The 20,761-nt window shown below is 49.3% G+C and overlaps 2 protein-coding genes across 6 annotated transcripts; both read left to right on the top strand.

Annotated features, from left to right (window-relative positions):
- The first annotated feature begins 655 nt into the window (after nucleotides 1-655).
- Nucleotides 656-6,281, top strand: LOC100737577 (olfactory receptor 51D1). Its single transcript, XM_084975015.1, has 2 exons — nucleotides 656-767; nucleotides 2,882-6,281. The coding sequence occupies exon 2, from the start codon at nucleotides 2,896-2,898 to the stop codon at nucleotides 3,868-3,870; it is 975 nt and encodes a 324-aa protein (XP_084831141.1). The 5' UTR covers nucleotides 656-767; nucleotides 2,882-2,895; the 3' UTR covers nucleotides 3,871-6,281.
- LOC100737531 (olfactory receptor 51E1) lies at nucleotides 656-20,684 on the top strand. Of its 5 annotated transcripts, none has more exons than XM_005656617.4 (2): nucleotides 656-767; nucleotides 17,150-20,684. In XM_005656617.4, the coding sequence occupies exon 2, from the start codon at nucleotides 17,192-17,194 to the stop codon at nucleotides 18,143-18,145; it is 954 nt and encodes a 317-aa protein (XP_005656674.3). In that variant the 5' UTR covers nucleotides 656-767; nucleotides 17,150-17,191; the 3' UTR covers nucleotides 18,146-20,684. The 5 variants fall into 5 exon arrangements, with proteins under 5 accessions (XP_005656674.3, XP_084831143.1, XP_084831145.1 ...); XM_084975017.1 differs by having other exon boundaries at nucleotides 656-855; XM_084975019.1 differs by having other exon boundaries at nucleotides 656-1,351.
- Nucleotides 20,685-20,761: the final 77 nt, after the last annotated feature.

The following is a 20,761-nucleotide window of genomic DNA, read 5'->3' as shown; positions in this document are numbered from 1 at the left end:
TGCAAGCCTTATCCTACTTGACCTCTCAGAAGTCTTCTGCACTGCTGTCCACTCTTCCCCTCCAATGTTATTTTATTCCTCTGGCTTTTGTAGCACTATCTGAAATGGATTTCCTCCTATTTCACTGAGGTTTCCAGTTGTTTTGAGCAATAATGAGAATTGCTAGTATCTCATTTTATTTTTCACATCAAATAGAAGCTAATGGATGGTCAGACCATTAGCAGGTAGTTGGGCCTAGATCCGGACATCAGCCTGTTTCCAGACAGAGTCCCACATTTAAACAATCACCCTACACTGTTGCATTTCTGGCATGGGGTGGGGGACGGATAGACAGGAGAGCTATGATCAGCAGCCTAAGGCATAAAGAGTTGGCTTATCAGGGAGAGGAGAGAGAGAGCCAAGGGGCAGCACCAAGTGCAGAGGCAGGAGCTCAGATTCAAGGTCAGTTAGGTCCTTGGTCCAGCCTCCTCAGAGCCACTGCCCAAGCGGCCACAAAGCTGCAATTCGCCTACATTACCATAAGGGGGCAGCACCAAGAAGCGAGAGGCAGTGCCTGAGCTGGATCCCCTTGGACAGCGCTTCTGAATCCATTCCAGCAGCTCCTTTCTTCCAGCGCCGGCCAGCCCTCTTTTCCACTGCATTCCCCTCCCCCGTAGTCTCCTGAGGTGGCCTTGGAATAGTAACAGGATGCAGCCCCCTTGGGTAGAGGTCGGGTTCAGCTTTCCTTGGGCGCTAAGCAGAGGAGCGGTGCTCCCAGGCAGCCGGGAGTAAGTACTTCACTGTTCATCCTTCACGCTCCCCAGGGCCCTCAGAGAGGCTATATAAGGGCAGCTGCCTGGGGCGGAGGCATTGTTGGTGAGTGTGCCAGCTGGGGGAGAAGGCGAGGGGAGGGGAGCCTTGCACAAGTCCTGGGAAGTTCGCAGAGACCCGGGCAGGGAGGGCGCATTGCCTGGGAAAGCCGGCCCTTGACAGCCTGGTTGCTTGGAGATGTCTGCCAGCCTCATGCTCCCTGATTACAGCGTCTGGATCCCAGACCTTGCTCAGTGACCTACTCCAAGAGGAATCCCTCAAACCACTGTGAGGCTCGTTCCAAACGTTGTCTTGCCCTTGTGCCAGGAAGGACTCCCCGGTTCCAGCTTCCCACCCTTCACGGGGGGGAAAAAAAAACGCAAGGGGGATTAACTTACCCAGAGAAAAATGCTCGTGTGTGGTGATGGTAGTTGGTAATGCAGAAACAGCTTGGGAAGCTGGGCTGGAAAGGCCAGTGGGAGCCACACTGGGAAGAGCTTTGAATGCAGGCTGTGGAATTCCAACTTGATTTTGAAGGCAATGGGAAGTCACCAGTAACGTGGTAAGCAGGAGCCTGACATGTCCAGTGTTGCTGTTTATATGGCAGTAACATGGAAGCTGGACTGGAATATCTGGGTTTGGAAGCAGGGAGTGAGTTAGGAAGTTATTCTCATAATCAGAGCAGAGTGGATGGTCTAATGAGGTTGGGAGGGAGGGAGGATGTGTTAGATAAAAGGAGAGGGCGTCAAAGATTCCTCAGAAAAGGAAAGTCACAGTGGAAGTGAAGGAGCAGAGAAACCAAGACAGGATGAGCTTCCAGACCTCAGTGACTTGGGTGACCCTGTGGTACCGTTCAGAGGGACCCTATTTGGAACAAGATGAGCCTGAGGCCCATAGGCTACCAGGCAGCAGGTTCTATGGGTTTGGCTCTTAGGACAGAGGCTTGGAACAGAGTGGTCAGTGTAGAGAAGGAAGCTGAGCCTGGAGTGTTCTGTGCTCACCAGCGAGGGTAGAGGAAGAAGGCGGTGTGCCCGCGACACCGCACAGTGCTGGTGGCAACACAGACGGACGGTCTTTTCATGTCTCAGCAGCATCTGATTTCCATGTCACACCCAAGCTGACCACAGTCTGGGGCTGACTGTCAAGTGGACCGGGAGCCATCTCAGTGCAAGAATGGCCCGTGCTTTGTTGGGGGCTGGAAATGACAGTCTTACTTCACTCCTGTCTCCCTGCCCTCCCTGCCTTCTAGAACACGAGAGCAACTTCCCCAAATTTCTCTGATTAATTTAAAAAAAAAATCACCTGGAGCCAAGGAATTTACTGGCTTGTTTGTTTGGTTGGTTGGTTGTTTTTAAACCAGATTTCTGGACCCCTTCCCCTGGAAATTCTGAGGCTATGGCCCTGGAGTGGGAGCTGAGGAGAGTGTGTTTTCAGTAACAGTTTCAGCTGATTCTTATCAAGGAAGTTTGAGACATGGCACAGGATGAAATGCAAACCTATCTCTTGAAATCTAGTGTCAGGCCCACCTTCACTTCCTATCTTAAAATCAGATGAGAGTGGGTCTTTTTTTTTTTTTTTTTTTGCTGCTCCCACGACATGTGGAAGTTCCTGAGACAGGGATGGAACCCACACCACAGCTGTGACCTGAGCCACAGCAGTGACAACACCAAGGAACTTGCTGAACAACCAGGGAACTCTGAGAGTGTGTCTTAAAGACAACCACAGACTGAGCGTCAGCCTCCGAACCCAGAGAGACCCTAACCCCAACAGGCACTAGAAAAGCTGGGGTCTAAAAGGTCTGTGGGAGCCTGGCAGTTCTGGTTGAGAACTGGTCAGGAGCCATGTCTGGTCAGCATCATCAGCTCTGGAAATGAAGAGCCATTGCACCTGTGTTCTGAGTGGGCTTCACACTGAGGGTAAAGGGACCCCTGGGGAGATATGTATGTGGAGAATTAGAGCAGAAAGAGGCTGGAGTCAGAATCACCAGAAGTACTTAGTCTTTTTCTTTGCTGCCATCACCATTTCAGTGCCCTTTCTTAAGTCCCTTCTCCTCTCTGAGCCATGACTGACTGATGTCTCTACCCTCTCATAGACCCTGGACTTGCGATGCAGAAGCCTCGTCTCTTGGTTCCTGCCATGGCCACTCCAAATGGAACTCTGGTCCACCCAGCATACTTCCTGCTGGTGGGCATCCCCGGCCTTGGACCTGATGTACACTTTTGGCTGGCTTTCCCATTGTGTTTTCTGTATGCCTTGGCCACCCTGGGCAACCTGTCCATTGTCCTCATCATCCGCGTGGAAAGGCGCCTACATGAGCCCATGTACCTCTTCCTGGCTATGCTTTCCACCATTGACCTAGTCCTCTCCTCTGTCACCATGCCCAAGATGGCCCGCCTCTTCCTGACGGGCTTCCAGGAGATCGAGTTCAATGTCTGTCTGGCCCAGATGTTCCTTATCCATGCCCTGTCGGCCATGGAGTCAGCGGTACTGCTGGCCATGGCGTTTGACCACTTTGTGGCCATCTGCCACCCACTGCGGCATGCCTCTGTGCTCACAGGGCCTAGGGTCGCCAAGATCGGACTGGCTGCCCTGACCAGAGGGTTTGTATTCTTCTTCCCCCTGCCCTTCATCTTGAAACGGCTGTCGTATTGCCAAACACGTACTGTCACACACTCCTTCTGTCTGCACCAAGACATCATGAAGCTGTCCTGTACCGACACCACGGTCAGCGTGGTGTACGGGCTCTTCATCATCCTCTCGGTCATGGGCGTTGACTCCCTCTTCATTGGCTTCTCCTACACCCTCATCCTGAGAGCCGTGCTGGAGCTCTCCGCTCAGGGGGCGGGCCTCAAGGCTTTCCACACCTGCATCTCCCATCTCTGTGCTGTGCTGGTCTTCTATGTGCCCCTCATCGGGCTCTCGGTGGTGCACAGGCTGGGGGGCCCCACCTCCCTGCTGCACGTGATTATGGCTAATATCTATCTACTACTCCCACCCGTGGTTAACCCTCTAGTCTACGGAGCCAAAACCAAGGAGATTCGCTCACGGGTCCTTCAGGTATTTTCAAAGGATGGCGGGTGAGCAGGTTAACCTCCCCGGGGTCCTCAGTCTTTATCAAAGACAGCAGGATTCAGTCCTGTTGAATGTCTTGGTGATTGGAACATCCAACCCACTGGGCAGTCTGCTCCCAGTTATCTAAATAGACCTTGGATATCTGTCTCCAGGAATGTGTCAGTAAGAACTTACGGCCTGGCTCGGGCAGGACATGCTGGAGAATGATCAACTTAGTCTCTCTGCTGTGGTGGCCTGCCTTATTTCTCTCTCCCAACTAGAAAACACGTGTAATTTTGACATGAGAAGGCTGCAAAGGCCATACCTCACGATTCATTCCAGTTTTGATCTATGATTTTAATTATTTCACTCCCATGTATACATGTCAGTGAATCTGCGTTGGCTATAAAGATTCTTTCTTGGACCTCAAAGTGGTTACAAAATCATTTTTAGAGGTTAATGAAGGCATTTGGATGATAATTGGAGGGAGGGCAAAGACAGTAGGGAGAGAGGAGACAGCTCATGTGAAGTGGTTACATTTCTATATGCACAGCGGTGTATTCTGTATGTATGTTGCATGCATGCAGAATCTGCCAACGTGCATCTCTGTGGATCTACTGGAAACTGTTTTCCATAAGGGTGATGTTTATCCTGGTTGTAACTCTGAGTATATAGGTATGTTTATGTGACTATATGTGATTGTGTGTGTGTGTATGTGTGTGTGTGTGCATAGAATATGTGCCAATTCTGTTTTGGTCTATATGGTAGCAGCATCCTGGCGTGTATATATTTCATGAGTAGTATCTCTGACTGTACATTTATTGAGTTTATGTGGCTTCTGTTAGTTGGTATGTGACACGCATCTATGTTAGAATGCTGCCTCTTTTTGCCTTCATATTTGGAATATGTAAATGTTGAATGTAATATGTAAGATATAGCAATGCATATGCAGTAAAATATGTAATATGTATAATGTAAAATATAACATAAAATGTTACATATTTGAAACAAGGTAGAATATATGACAGGCATGAGTGTGTGGAATGTGTACTGTTGGGATGGCTGTGCCTTTTGGCATGTATGCTGTTTATCTTTGGCCATGTCTGATATGTATAGTATTTGTGATAAGAAATCCTTTCATGTAGTGCATATGTCTTTAGTCCTTTGTAGGTGGAATATAACGTCTGAAGGATCAGTGTGTGCAGGTGTGTGTGTGTGTGTGTGTGTGTGTGTGCATTGTGATTATTGTGTTTTAGAGCCTATTGCCTTTGTGCAGTGGGTGTGGATTACATGGCAAAAGAGTGGGTGCAACTTGTGTGTCTCTGGGCACTGATTGATGAGTGTCTTTGTATATTCGGGGTGGGGGCAGGAAAGTGAAGACGTCTTGACTGTATCAGAAGTAATTTCCAGATTTGGGAGCGATGACTCACAGAGGCCCAGTTCTTGGCCTGGGTTCATCCAGGAATTATGGCTCAGTCTCTGAGGGGGACAGGAATGCACAGTCCTTCCTCTCCCTCTTCTCAGTAACCAGGTCACAGCTTCTTACTCCTGGCCGCTGGGCATTCAGATGCTTCTGTGACTTCTTACCATCTTTTCTCCCACCCTTCCAGAGGTACTGACCTTCCCAAACTCCTGGCCTCGCGCGTCAGTAGCAGATCACAGCATCTTCCCTTCTCCCTTCCCTCTGTTGCTAATCTGCCAAACACTTGCAAGAGTCCTTGATTGCAGGGACTTTCTTTTAATCCCTTTGGGGACTCAGTGAACAAGGGTGGGGGTTGGGAATGGAGGAGACCCACATGAGACATTGCAAAGGCTCTGGCACCTGCCAGGGGCCTCTCCCTCTAGGTGCATTCACAACTCCCATCCTTTAGAACCTGTTACGTCAAAAACATTCGCCTTGGAGAATTATAGGTAGAAAACCACGTACATTCACTTGAGGCAGAGGAAAGAATACTGAACTAGGACTTGTAAGGTTGAAGTCCTAGAAATATCATAAAGTGGCATGCTGCATAACCTCTTTGGATCTCATTTCCTCTTCTGTATGATGAGAAACTACAAGAGCAGTGATGTCATAAAGCTTAAACACCATGCATGGCCTTTCCAAACTCAGAGTGGTGTAAAGTGCCATCCGGGATCACGCTTTGGGGAAACGCAGTCCACATCACGGCCCATTTGAGTGATGCTCCCAGACTCCGCAGCGCGTCCCCAGTTTGGCCCGGGTGGCTGTCCTGACATATTGTTATTAATTAAAACAACGCTTTATCTCTGAATACATTGTTGTCACAAAGCTTCAGAGAACTTTAGATTTGTTTTCCTGTGCTGGTGTCTGATCGACAAAGGATGTTCAGATTTATAAATGAAATTCAAGGAAAGCAAGACCTTGCCAAGAAATTCCTTCAGACATAGTTGATAACTATATCTGGAAAAGAGACACTGTAGGATTGAAATTAGAAACAATATAGCCTTGGATCACTAGCTTTCATATTTGGGCAAGTTAGCCTACTGCGCCTCAGTAATTTTCAAAACTGTAAGTGCTATGACAAGGAAATAGAATATAGCTCTTTTTGGTTGGTTTTGGGTATTAACGTAGGATAATAGGTGTGAAAACACATGGAAAATAGAAAGCAGTCCATGAAGGTTGATGGCAATGGCTTTAAATAATAAAACTCATGAAGTAAGATATGTTTATTCCATTACAGGCAATAATATTCAACATACAACAGACTTCACCTTTGATAATGACCTACGTGCCGAGGCCAGAAGCTAGTCCAGATCGGGTGTCACTGATTTTAGACTAACTCACAGGGATCTTGAGATATCCTTGAGTCCTTTAGAATCGCTTTACTTGGTAACTGTAACTGGGGTAACTAGCTGGCTAATTGTCAGACAAGACTAAGGGCTTCCCCTGGACTCCTGCAGGTTCTGTACTTCCTCCTATCATATGCCTTAAAGCTCTGCTTCCAACGAGAGCTGTAATCATTTTACGATAGCTGTCTGTTTATCTTTCATTCTAGAATGAAATGTTCATATACACAGTTGTCCTAGAGGACAAGGATCAGGTTTCTTTGTCTCCGGGGCCTGATGAATATTGTGCTCCATGGTTGTTTGGCTGGGGCCTCGCAGAGACCGGCGGCTGTGTGGGCTCCGGTTCATTTAAGATAAGCACATTCACTTCTCTGCCCCCTCCACTCTAGTCTTTTGTTTCTGTCTCTATAAATTATCGTCCTTGGTTTGACCTGTGCCATCTTATAAAGTCCACAAAGTACTTTCCCTACCCATTCATGATCAACTATGATCTAAAACAAACACTCGACTATAGATAATATTTGGTTAATCATTCCTCACTATGGAGGCAGGAGCCTTCTGTATTCTCTACCCAACGACCTGTGACTCTTGCTTTCCAGTCTGGCAGGTGGGCACAGTCCCTGTCCTCAGTCCTGTGTGCACCTTGGGTGGTGCTGCCTCTCATCCATCCAGGTGGCTCTTTCTCCAGCTCGAGGTGGCTTGTTCTGCATGTCCTGCTTGGTACTTGGCTGACGTCTTGCGGACTGCCCTTTGCATGTCTCTGGAGCTCCCTCTGTGTGGATCGCTCAGCTGCAATCCTCTGCCGGCAAATTGCTGGCGCTTCCCCCCCTCTCGGCTTCACATCCGTCACTCAGAGTGATCTCCAGACTCAGCCTGGGTTCTCCTTCCCTGGGCGGCAGCACGGAAACTCTCTCAGGGCAGTAAGCGGGGGAAACCCCAGTTTTGCCTTATTTGTTCCCCGCACTTCAGGGCTCATTGTCCTTCATTGCCTGATATCTAGTATCTGGCAAATCATGGTTCTTCATGTATATTTTCTAGCTTAAAATTTTTTTTCAGGTGGCTGTTACTTCCTGTTATCCCATCTTGGCTAAAAGTAGAAGACCTTGGGAGCTTATTTATTTATTTATTCATCTAGCTTCACAGCCTCTAAGTCTGTGGGAGGCTGAGGCAGAGACGGCACATGGATGCTGGCAGTGAGGGGTCAGGCTGCAGGTGCACAGGTACTTGGAGGTCTTGTAATCACTGGCTTTGTGGTCTGAGTTGGAATGACCTGATTTGACATTGTCTAATTTTGCAGAGCTTCAATCCGCATGCCCTGCGTTGTGAATAGAATACTTGAGTTGTGAAATGCATCAAAAAAAAAAATTGTAAGGAGAAACCAACTAAAATGTGCTTGGCTTTATTCATAGATTTGGGAGCATATTTAAATATGTAAGATACTGAGTTTCACATTCAAACTGTCCTCTAACTCACCAAAATGCTTTCTAACTATTTTTGCCCTTAAGAGAGAAACCAGATGGCACTGGTCTATGTGGCTGGTGCTGGAGGTGGCGGGGGGTTGGGGAAACCACATCCTCCTTCCTCAGCAAGAGTCAGAAACTCAGGGTCAGGGAGTGGAAGGCAGGGACCTGGTCCCCAGGGATCCCTGTTATGAGTTAGCTAGAAACAGGCCCCAGAGCCTGGGGGACAAAGAAGATGCAGCCCTAGAGCTCTGGGGAAAGGCAGATGGTTCCACCGGGATCCAGGCTTAGCAAGGACCAGGCAGGCCCCACCCACGCGTGGAGAGAAGGCAGAGGCCGGAGAAAGCTCAGGAAGGGGTGAGCTGGTACCTAAACACGGGCTCCCCGGAAAGCATAGCCTGCTTGTCCTCCGAGTTTGACAAGCCTGGATGCAACCTGGAGAAAGCTCTTCCTGAAGGCCATGCCACGCACACAAGTTTCTTATAGCTTTTCCTCACGCGTTCACCCTAACCCCATGTGGGGAGCTGGCATCAGTAACCCAGCTGGCAAAGGGCCCATCTGGGGGGGGACCCCAGGGACCTCTCTACCCACAGCCCCTCCTTCCCCATCCCCCCAGACACCCCTTCCCAGGACATGGAAACTAAGAAGGACACCAGACCTGCAGGTGGCTGCTGAGGGGTACCTGCTGATAGACTCTCTGGGCAGAAGCCCTCCCACCCCGCCCCCCCCAGAAGGGAGAAGCCCAAGGAAGAGGAGGAGGGACAGAGAATAAATAACCCCGACTAGGAGGCGCGAAGGAGGGGGCGGAGACAGAGAGGGCTGCCCTTCAGAGCAGGCTGCCAGACCGAGGGCCTCTGCTGCCAGAAGAGGACTGCAGAAGAAGCCGTGCCCTCAGTGCAGCTGAGGTGAGTGCAGGAGACGGGGTGTGTGTTGGGGGCCTGGGCTTCCTGCAGCTGGGAGCTCTCATTAGACCTGCTGAGTGAATGAGAAACAAGCCAGGAAGAACCAGAGCCTGGGATGCGAAGGGGGCCCGACTCAGGGAGAGGCAGTTTCTGTTTGTGAGTGAAGGGAAGCACGGGTCGTGCTGGCTGCTTACCATGGAGTTTTCATGAGCTATTCCAGTGGTTGGTCTATGGGGATGCCCAGCTAGAGCCTGGCAGGAGGAGCCGGCCTGAATGAAGGGGATGGGGGCAGAGAAGAGATGGGGCCGGACTGGGCTAGAGCCGGACTGGGGTTCGGTGTGTGAAGGGGCCAGTCCCACCCAGTTGTGAGTGTGGTCGAACTCCGTTTGTCATCAGGGGCCAGGCGCTAGCTCTGTTTGGGGCGCGGGCTCCGAATGCGTCGGGCTCCTTCCACACTTGGCTCTGGAGTCAGGCTGCGGCCGCCTTGGGGACTTCACCATCTTCCCAGTCTGTGCCTAGGATCAGGGTGCACCCTCCAGCCCATTTAAAAAGCAGGTTTGTGTCCACGCGGTGCCTCCCCCTGCCTCGTACTCTTTAACCCACCCCCACCGTGTCCCCTCCTTCCACTGAAGCGCTTGCAGCTTTTCAAAGATGAAAGCCTCTTCTCTTGCTCTCTGGGTCTTTGCATTTGCCGGAATGAACTTTTGAAAACGAATAAGATCAGGTCTATTGCTTAAATTCCTGCAAGTCGCTCAGAATGAAATCAAAGCTGGCCATGTCTTGCCAGCCCCTCCGTGGTCCGGCCCCTGCCCTCCTCTCTGCTCTCACCTCCGACACTCTCCTGGGCCCCTGATGCTCAGGCCACACCGGCTTTTTCCTTCCACGAAACCCTGGCACAGAAGGCCTTTCTCCCCCTGCCCCTTGGCCTGGACCGCTCCTTCCCTAATTTCGGAACGGTTGGCGTTTTCTCATCACACGGCTCTCAGCTGGTAAGTACCCACCACAGAGAGGGTTTCCCCGACCCCTCTCTCAACCATGGGTGCCCTGTCCCTGTCCTTTTCTGTCTCATCTCTCTGTCTTATCTTCAGCACCCTTATCTTTATCTGAAACGTTCTTATGTGTCTACTTCCCTTTATGGCCCTCCTGGGGCTTGAGAGCCGTAAGAGCAGTCATCTTTCCTGTTTTAGCCACAGTTTTATCTCCCGTTTGGGACACACAGTAGGCATTCAATATGTTTTGTTGTCTGACTGACTGCTGCCGTCCCTGTGTTCCCAACCCTGTCTGGTGAACCGGGACTGGCTCTGCAAGTCTTGGCTCAGATGCCACCTCCTCAGGGAAGCCCTCCCAGCCTGATGCGCTTGAGGAGCTATTGTTTGCTTTGTTCCCGAGCCTCTTGTATTCACCCTTGCCCTAGCGTTTATCACAACATGTGATGATAGCTGCATATCTGTCTCAATTTCTCCAGCCACTGGAGAGCTGAACCGTTTTGCTGATTCTGTGTTTCAATATCTCTGGCACCTAGCAGAGTCTGGCATACAGTAGGCAATCAATAATTGTTGAAAAAAAAAATCAGTGTGTCAGTCAAAGTCCCAGATCGGGCTTTCCGCCGCATGTAGGAAACAGAGTAGCTCTGAAGGGCCCTGATAACCAGGTCAGGCTTTGTAGGTGTGTGGGAATCTAATGGCCTCTGGTCCCCCCGGGAGGGGGAAGCCTGGGCCCTGGAGCTCTACCTGGGCAGATTTCAGAGGGCCGGTGAGTGAGTACAGCGGGGCTGGCAGCTTCACTCTTTGTTTTGTGGGCGAGACATGGCACGCTCTCGTCTTTCCCATCTCATTGTGGCCATTCTAAAAAGAATGTCCAAGGCCTTCCCAAGGGTCACGGGCTTTCTCAAATCCAAGCAAGGTCTGAGGGGGAGAAGATGCAGAGGACCTGGGGCGGATGTGTGTCTGGGGCGCCACCCTTCCTTATGTTAAGTAAAGGGCTCCGTCTTGGTGAAGTCAGTGCTGGGCCCCGACAGACCTTGCCAGCCACAGCGTTACCCCTGAGGCCTGCCCTCCTCTGGGCCTGGGAGTAAGAGCCAGAGGCTCCCAGGTATTCCTGGGCTTCCCTCCAAGGACATTTTCTTCCAGATGTCCCCACAGAGGCTGGCAGGGCCACCAGAGGCCCCCACCCCACTGCTCTAGGCACGGAACGTTCTGTGTTTTCAGCCCATACAATGACAGTGACCACAAAGCCTCTGTCCCAGTTCCTCCTAGTTCCTCCTCACCCCCGAACATAGTGGGGAGAGCGCTGGTCAGGTGTCCTGAGTCCTAGAGAGGCCCTCTGGATTCATGGGTCTTCAAAGTTTGGGTTCCATGGGGATTAACATTGAAATAGTCCTTATAAAGCATCGGGTCATTCTAAAAGAGGCTGGGACAGGAGTCGGCAGCAGTTTGGCCTGTTGGAAAGTGCATGGATTTGGTGCAGAGAGACCTAGCTTACCCTCAGCATCCTTATCCGTCAAATGAGGTTAATAACACCTGCCTCACAGCTTGATGAGCAGCTTGTGTCGCATAACAAAGAAATGCTCAGTAGAGGATAAAGCTTTTTACAGAGGCCTAGGGGCTAAAAAGGGGAGGGTGCCCACCCCAGTCCAGAAGGGAAAGAAGTAAAGACGCTGCCCTCTTGGTTTCCTTTCCAAGGCTCTAGCTGGCCCAGGTGTCCTACTTACCAAGGCCTTCTTCTCCCCTGTCTCTTGGCAGATTTTGTTAGCTTTCGCAAGCTGCAGCACCGTTAAAGGCAGTTACAGGGGAAAATGTACAGGCATTGGAGTTGAACAGTCAAGGTCAAGTTTCTGCTTTACTAGCCACATGCTAAACCCTGGAAACGTTATTTTCCTCCTTGGGGCCTCAGCGTTCTCAACTACAATGTCGAAAAGATATGTAGAAAGCCGCATAGCACTGGGAACTATATCTAGTCACTTGTGATGGAACAGGACGGAGGATAATGTGAGAAAAAGAATGTATATATGTAATCACTTAGCTATACGGTAGAAAATTGACAGAACACTGTAAACCAAGCATAATGGAAAAAATAAAAATCTTTAAAAAAAGACATGTAGAAATCCTATTATGCAGAATTGTTCTTGGGCTGGACAATATTTATAGGTGTCTGGGATTTTGTAGGCATTCCCTGATTGCTGTTATAATTGTAACAACAGTAGAATCAATGTTGGGAATGACTTTGCTGTCTTCCGGGGTCTGTGTCTGTAACAGCTTTGCCTGGGTCTCTGAGGAGGAAGGTTCAGAGAGGGCTGAGGAGGAGTGTGAAGATGGGTGGGCAGGGGGCTGGGCTGGCCCTGGGGGAGGGTCCTGGAGTGTGAAGATGGGTGGGCAGGGGGCTGGGCTGGCCCTGGGGAAGGGTCCTGGAGGCCCGGGGGAAGGGGCCAGGAGAAGTGAAGGCCTCAGAGTGATTCCTCCTCTGTGTCGCTGGAGGCCTCTGCTCCCCCTCCTCAGGAAGGGCCAGCCATGTCCATCATGCTCCTGGGACTTGCGAAAACAGTGGGACTTTTTCAGAGAAAATCTCCAGCACAGGGCTATTCCCTGGGAGTTAAGCAGTGTAAGCTTTCTAAAAATAAAAAAGAAAAAGACCTCTTTCTTTGTTTATTTTTCCTTGATTATGTTTTGTTTTCAAAAGAGTGCTTTAGCTCCAATTTCCTTCAGAGCTACAAATGTTCTCTCTTTGCACACGTGGTTCTGACTACTACCAGCGGCCCAGGCTGGCCGTCAGTGCAGGACGTGGGGCACTCGGGGCCGGACCGTCTGCAGGGTGATGCTTGGGTCCTCGGGCTGGCTCTCCTCTGCATCCTCTCCTTTCGCTCCCGCTGCCGCCTCCTGAGATCCAGCCTGACCTTGCCTTCAGTGACAGCCGTCGAGGCAGCTCCCTTCCAGGCCAGCCGAATCCTCCTCTCTGATCTGTGGCATCTTCCATCTCAGTGCTTAGACTTTGCCCCTGTGAGAGGCTGACAGTCAGTCAGTGCATGCATGCGTGTGTGTGTGTGTGTGTGTGTGTGTGTGTGTGTGTGTGTGTGTGTGTGTGTGATTGAAGCAAAGTGGCAATGGCGGGGGGAATAAAAAGTTTTTGGGAACTTCAGACATTTTCATGACTTGGTGTCCCATTTTTATGGAAATGCGAAAACCAGTGCTTTGTACACGGTGATGCTATTTCTATGCTGTCTTTGCCGTTCCCTTTCCCATTAGTTTCGTGGCGGCACGATGAGGTGATTTTTGTCCTCTGCATTCACTTACAGCCGAGACTTGCGTTCCGAGTCCCGTGACTGTGCTCACACATCACTTTACCCTCAGGGGTAGGAGCGCTGAGGGTGCCAACCCACAATCCTTTCCCAATGTGCTTCCTAAGGCGGGAGGTTTTTATCCCGGGAATTTCCTGCCTTTACAGTGTCTGTCCATGGGAACTTTCCGGGTGGTCGTGACCGTCGGGCTTTCTGGACCACGAGAGCCTGCACCCTATGGTTTCCAGACCAGGGACCCAAGGTCCGCCCTGCCTGGTCACAAACCGCTCTGTGTCCACTTTGCCCTTACTTAGAGCCGGGGCTTCGCACCTGCCCGCGTGTCCATGTGCCCGTTCTCATGCCCTCGGCTCCCTGGCCGAGAAAGCTCTTTCCTGTTTGACTCCAGAGATTCTTCTTCTGAATGTATGGACCACCCCGCCCTGACCTCCTGATCCCAAACCATCTTTCTTTCTTCTCCAAAATCTCTGTAGTTCTGACACCTGGCAGCCCTTCCCACCCCTCAGCTGTGCTGCCCTCATTAGCCCTTTATTGAGGAATTCTTCTTTTGATGAAACTCACTTTTATCTCCAACAAACATCAACTAAACACGAATGAATACACAGGGTAAGGTCCCTGCCATTCAGAAGTTAATACTTTGGTGAGAAACAAATATAGCAATTATTTCCGTTCATGACGGTAAAGGCACAGAAAGAGGGGGCAACAAAGTTTTTCAGGAGCACAGAGCGGGAAACATCTCACCGCGGAGAAAGAGGAAAAGGGGCTTGGGGAAGTGCCTGGAGAGGGACAGTGAGCCGGGATGTGAAAGATGAGTAAGATGCTGCCTCGAGTGCAGTTGAGGAGGGAGAGCCGTCTGGGATGGTGCTGACAAATGGAAGGACGTGCGCAGACAGACAGACACGGAGGCACAAGAGCAATGCCACATCTTTGAAATGGCATGTCTTCCAGTGTGCCTGGAGCCTAGGGCACGCAGTGGGGGTGGCGAGAGAGAGACAGGAAGACAGACCTTTGCTCTACCCTCGTAGTTTAGTCTTTATTCCAGGGTTAATTTTGGGGATTTTAAAGTGTGTGTATGTGTGACTGGGTCACCTTGCTGTACCGTAGAAAATTGACAGAATTACTGCACAGCAGCTGTAACGGAAAAAAAAATCATTTTTAAAAAGGTATTTTTTAAACAATAAATAGCGACTTGATTTCATTTGGGTAGAAGATTATGGGGACTCTGCTGCTGCTGCTGAAGTTTATACTAGGGGCCTGGCCATCAGAATCAGGGTATTTAGTTTATGTGACTGTTGAGGCCACCATGGGAGACCCGAAAACACCACAGGAAAACAGTTAACAACAGACACATTCTTGTTCTTTGTACAATTCGTGCGTGCCAGGTATTGTGTTTAAACCCTTTTGCTCGTCATCTCATTTAATCCTCACATTGGCTTCTATTAAGCAGGACTGTCAACCTCTTTTTTTGTTTTTTTTTTTGTCTTTTTGCTATTTCTTTGGCCACTCTCGCGGCATATGGAGATTCCCAGGCCAGGGGTCTAATTGGAGCTAGAGCCACCAGCCTACGCCAGAGCCACAGCAACGCGGGATCCGAGCCGCGTCTGCAACCTACACCACAGCTCACGGCAACGCCAGATCCTTAACCCACTGAGCAGGGGCAGGGACCGAACCCGCAACCTCATGGTTCCTAGTCGGATTCGTTAACCACTGCGCCACGACGGGAACTCCGCTTTGCCTCTTAAGCTACAGAATTTTGACTTCGTTTAAGTATTTTGGGTTTTTTTTGGTTTGTTTTTTGTCTTTTTGCCTTTTCTAGGGCTGCTCCTGTGGCACATGGAGTTCCCAGGCTAGGGGGCCAATCGGAGCTGTAGCCACAGCAATGCGGGATCTGAGCCACGTCTGCGACCTACACCACAGCTCACGGCAACGCCAGATCCTTAACCCACTGAGCAGGGGCAGGGACCGAACCCGCAACCTCGCGGTTCCTAGTCGGATTCGTTAACCACTGCGCCACGACGGGAACTCCTCAACCTCGTTTTTAAGATAAGGAAACCAAGGCTTAGAAAGCTCACACGATTTACCCAAGATCACCCAGCAAACAAAAGTGCTGGCTGGGATATGAACCCAGGATAACTTTCAAAGCTCATACTCTTAACAGCTACACAATCTGCCTCTGGAAGACCGACTTTCCAACACAGAGAGTGTGATATGCTTGAGAAATAACTAGGTGGATTCCTAGTGACTTTATTTTTTCCTCCTTCCTTCCTTCCTTTCTCTCTCTCTCTTTCCTTCTTTTAGGGCCGCACCTGCAACATGTGGAAGTTCCCAGGCTTGGGGTCAAATCGGAGCTACAGCTCCCAGCCTACACCACAGCCACAGCCACACCAGCTCTGAGCTGCATCTGCAACCTACACCACAACCACAGCTCACGGCAACACCGGATCCTTAACCCACTGAGCAAAGCTAGGGAGCAAACCCGCAACCTCATGGTTCTTAGATTCGTTTCCGCTGTGCCACAACGGGAACTCCTCTTAGTGACTTTAGAATTATGACCAAGAGAAGCACTAGAACAATCAGGTCTTTCTCTCTGGTCTTCTGTGTCAGTCCCACTCTCTGAAGCCTGGTTGGTCCCCCAGAAACAGAGCTTGAGATAGGAATTCTTGTTTAAAGGATACACGAAGGGGCAGCTGTCATGAGAAGAGGAGCGAGGGGAGCAGCAGAGAGCGGGGAAAGAAAGCCGGAGACCAGCTTCAGCTGTGGGTCCCCAGGAAGCCCTGGAGCGCACAGTGCATCACGGCTTTGGTCCCGGCTGGAGGCAAGGAGCCTGGCCTTTTGTACCTTTGCGTCAGGTACTCACTGACCTCTAGATGGTCCCTGGTGGGGACAGCAGAACTTCCTGGGTGAGGTGCCTCTCATTTGATCTGGGGAAAGGGAGAACCGAGAGTCTTTAGCCCTTAACGCCCATGGCTGACGGGGTTCAGTAGCTTTGGCTCGGTGAACGGGGTCTAAGTGGGACACCAGCGGCATCCGCTGCAGCCACTGTTCCTTTTGTGGTGTAAACTGAGCAGCCTGGACACGTGGAGGGCTTTGCACAGACCTTTGGGCAAAAGTGAAACAGAGAGTTCAGGATGAGGTTAGCGTGTCAGGTATTTTTATTGAATTAGAGTTTAGCATAATGTAAGAGGTGTTATTAAATTTTAGTTTACATTTGAAGTAGTTACCAGAGTTAAGTCAGGTTAATGTTAAAGTTCGTGTTAAAGCTAGAACTGGAGAGATTAGGATTAGTGGTAAGGTTTCAGTGTTAATCTACGTTCGTCTTAGTATGGCTACATCAGACTGGAATTAGTTTTAAAGACAGTCCAATGGTAGAATTTCAGTTGGTATTAAGCTTAGGGGAACATGGGGTTAGGATAGAACAGAAGTGATGGGAGTTTTTATCATTAAGTTTGGCGTGCATTTAGGCAATAACCTGTCCTTGGTGACCTAAATGATTTAAAATATACTTAGAATTTTTGTCTTAGTGTTTCATTTGTTTTCAGGATTAACTTTATTTTTTTTAATTTATTTTTTATTGTTATTTCTCCCAACACACCTTTTTTTTTTTTTTTTTGTTCCACTGTAGAGCATGGGGACCCAGTTACACTTTAAAGGTGGGGTTGGTAAATAGGACTGGGAGAATGTTCACTTGGGCCTTGAGTTATGAAGGGTGGCGAGGTTGCGTTTAGGATAGAATCAGAGTTTAAGTAGGCAATGATGTTAGATTTGGGGCAGAGACTAGGACATCAGGGGGGAGGGACAGAAGAACAATGTGGGAACTCCGGAGGACCTGACAACGGCTTATCTTTGTGTTCCAGCCTCTACCTGCCCGGCTCTGGCCGCAGCTCAGCTTCGTCACTATGGTGGGCCCCAACGGCAACGAATCCAGCGCCACCTATTTCATCCTAATAGGCCTCCCCGGCTTGGAAGAAGCTCAGTTCTGGCTGGCCTTCCCACTGTGCTCCCTCTACCTTATTGCTGTGCTCGGTAACCTGACCATCATCTACATAGTGCGGACAGAGCACAGCCTCCACGAACCCATGTATATCTTTCTTTGCATGCTTTCCGGCCTCGACGTCCTCATCTCCACCTCATCCATGCCCAAAATGATGGCCATCTTCTGGTTCAACTCCACCACCATTCAGTTCGATGCTTGCCTGCTACAGATGTTTGCCATCCACTCCTTGTCTGGCATGGAGTCCACGGTGCTGCTGGCCATGGCCTTTGACCGCTACGTGGCCATCTGCCACCCGCTACGCCATGCCACCGTGCTAACATTGCCCCGTGTTACCAAGATTGGCATGGCTGCCGTGGTGCGGGGTGTTGCCCTTATGGCACCTCTGCCTGTTTTCATCAAACGGCTGCCTTTCTGCAGCTCCAACGTCCTTTCCCATTCCTACTGCCTCCACCAAGATGTCATGAAGCTGGCCTGTGCTGACATCCGCGTCAACATCATCTATGGCCTCATCGTCATCATCTCTGCCATTGGCATGGACTCGCTTCTCATCTCTTTGTCGTACCTGCTTATCCTCAAGACTGTGTTGGGCTTGACACGTGAAGCCCAGGCAAAGGCATTTGGCACGTGTGTCTCCCATGTGTGCGCAGTTTTCATATTCTACGTGCCTTTCATTGGACTGTCTATGGTGCATCGCTTTGACAAGCGGCATGACTCCCTCCTGCCGGTCATCATGGCCAACACCTACCTTCTTGTTCCTCCTGTGCTCAACCCCATTGTCTACGGAGTGAAGACAAAGGAGATCCGGCAACGCATCCTTCGTCTTTTCCACCTGACTACCCACACCTCCCATCCCTAGGGGTCGGGATCAGACTTCTTTTTCATGCAAAGTACTTCAACTCAGATGTTCATATCAATATTTTGGAGGACAGTATTAGGAAAAAAAATCGTTACTAAAAACACAACCGATCCTTCCAAGATGAAAGTGATCAGAGAATCTCCACGTGGGCAGAGGCAGTGGAACTGTATGCTCCTAATGCTATTTGTCAACGTGATTTTTCCTTTTAGTTCTTTGAGGTAGTTGCGGTTGGAGGGTGATTACTTCCCACTTAACTATTCGGTCCAGTTCTCATTTCCATATCATTAAGGGGATTGCTTGCACTGATGGTCCACAGTGTTCTGAGGTACATCTAAAAACACTTACCAAAGGCTTAAGCATGGCAAAACTAAAATGAATACAAGAATGTACAACAAATTTAAGCCAGGTAGGCAAGCTGGCTCAGAATTATGATTTCCTCTTCAGAATCCCCAACCATTTCGGATCATAGGACAGAGATGTAGCTGGATCTCCTTCTTCAAAAGGACCTCCACAGAGAAAAAAGTATTTCTTTTTTCCTTCCGAGTGCCAGTCCTTAAGAAGAGGATTGCAAGTAAAGCCATGAAAAGGTTATAGTTACCTAAGTTAATGAAAGATGATGCACTGTATTCTGAAAGTTTTAACAGACCGTGGGCACTTTCCCTTCTTTAACTTTCTTATCAACATTGTGATTTAGGCAGGAATATGGTTAGTACCCTACTATACCAATGGGTGTATCCATTACAGGGATGGGGGACTGATCTATAGGCTCAAAACATTACGTCTTTTGGCACCCACTCCCACGTTGGTAGGAGGGACTGCGAGGCTAGTGGGGTAATGAGTTAGACATTCCAGAGTTTTGAATTTTATGGGAGGGGGCTATTTAAGTTCCTTTCTTGCTCATCCAGTATTGTATTTAGGAATTTCCTGTTCATGTTCTTCCGGATGTCTTTATTTCTATTTTTTTTTTTCCTTTTTAGGACCATGCCCGCAGCATGCGGAGGTTCTCAGGCTAGCAGTCCAGTTGGAGCTACAGCTGCCAACCTACACCACAGCCACAGCCACATCAGATCCAAGCCGTGTCTGTAACCTACACCACAGCTCATGGCAACGCCAGATCTTTAACCTACTAAGCGATGCCGGGGACTGAATCCGCAACCTCAGCGTTCCTAGTCAGATTCATTTCCACTGCGCCACGATGGGAACTCCATTCCTGATGTCTTTATCCCAGTAGTTCTTGGCCTAGTTGCCATTGAACTTGGGTAGTAGCAGCAGGAGTATGTCTGGGTTATTCCCAAATAGTGGCTCGTATGGAAAATACTATAGTTAGCAGTAGGGATAGTCACTGGATATCTGAAGAGACACTTTATGGGGAGACGCAGCTGAGGAAGGCTAGAAGTCGTGGCAGAAATGGTAGGGCTGATTACCATAGCCCTGGGGGTCAAGAGTGGGAAACATTATGAAACTGAATAGGGCTGGCGGCTCTCTAGTGCGAGCATAGCACTAGAAAATGAACAGAGCATGTGAGTGGACACCACATATTCCCAGGCCTCAAAGCTACCCTTCAGGGGATGCCCAGAGCATCAATGCTCAGAGAACAAGACCTTAGGCAAGCCCAACAACGACTGCATCCCGATAGCTGTACTTAGCATGAATATGGGTTCCACAGGCCGATGCAGGACCCATAAAGCCAAGCACAGCCCTTCCAGAAGGGAGCAGAACGAGTGTGGATTCTACAGGAGTGCAGTAGGAATGAATGGGGCAGGAAGGAGATGTCCACCCACAGGGGAGTGCTAGTGAGGCTTAAAGAGAAGCAGGGAAGGAAGCCCCCTGTGCCACTGGTGTTGCTGGAGCTGTGGTTCAGGTTGCAATTGTGGTATGGGTTTGATCCCTCACCTGGGAACTGCCACATGCCACAAGTGTGGTCGGAGGAGAAAAAGAGAGAGAGGTAGGTAAGTGTGATATGCAGGTAGTGTTGTGGAGAACACCACACATGGCCAGAGTTTCTGGCCACAGAAGCTGCACAGAACTACTTGACAGAGGCGAGATAGGGAGAATATATCCAATTTCTTGGACTGGAATCCAGAAGATGGTAATTATAAGCAGTAGAGAATCTGCTATACCCAGGCAAGCGGTGGTCTACAGAACAAGGCATGTGGACTAGAGGCAGTGGTGGCTTTGGTGACTTTGAATGTTATGGAGGATCATCCCACATCCAAGTAGTGCCCTGACATTGACATTGAAAGAAAGGAAGAGACAGATTTTTTTTTCTTATGTGAAAGCAATATATGATCACTGTAAGCAAAAATCTGAGACACTCTGAAAATATAAAAGAAATAAAAATATAATAAATACTCCAGAAAACTTGTCTTAAATTAAAAGAAATTATTTTTGGCATTTTGATGTTTATTCTTCCAGATTCTTACATGTGTTTGTGTACATGCCTCTGTATGGACATATGATGAATATGTGTATCTGTTTTATATTTGAAATCCCATTGGGTGCATAGATAGATGGATAATAAAGAGATAAATCAGACAGACACATTTTATATTTTTTTTCTGGAGATGCAGCCATTATCCTAGATTTTAAAACGGATACCAAGTCTATGAGAGTTGA

The sequence above is a fragment of the Sus scrofa genome, chromosome 9, assembly GCF_054392235.1.
Source record: "Sus scrofa isolate SSC_HxYL_T2T_F1_AM1 chromosome 9, Sscrofa_HxYL_maternal_Yorkshire_Landrace_v2.0, whole genome shotgun sequence".
NCBI lineage: Eukaryota > Metazoa > Chordata > Mammalia > Artiodactyla > Suidae > Sus > Sus scrofa.
The sequence above is the reverse complement of the archived record's forward strand: the minus strand, read 5'-3'. Positions and strand labels throughout refer to the sequence as shown.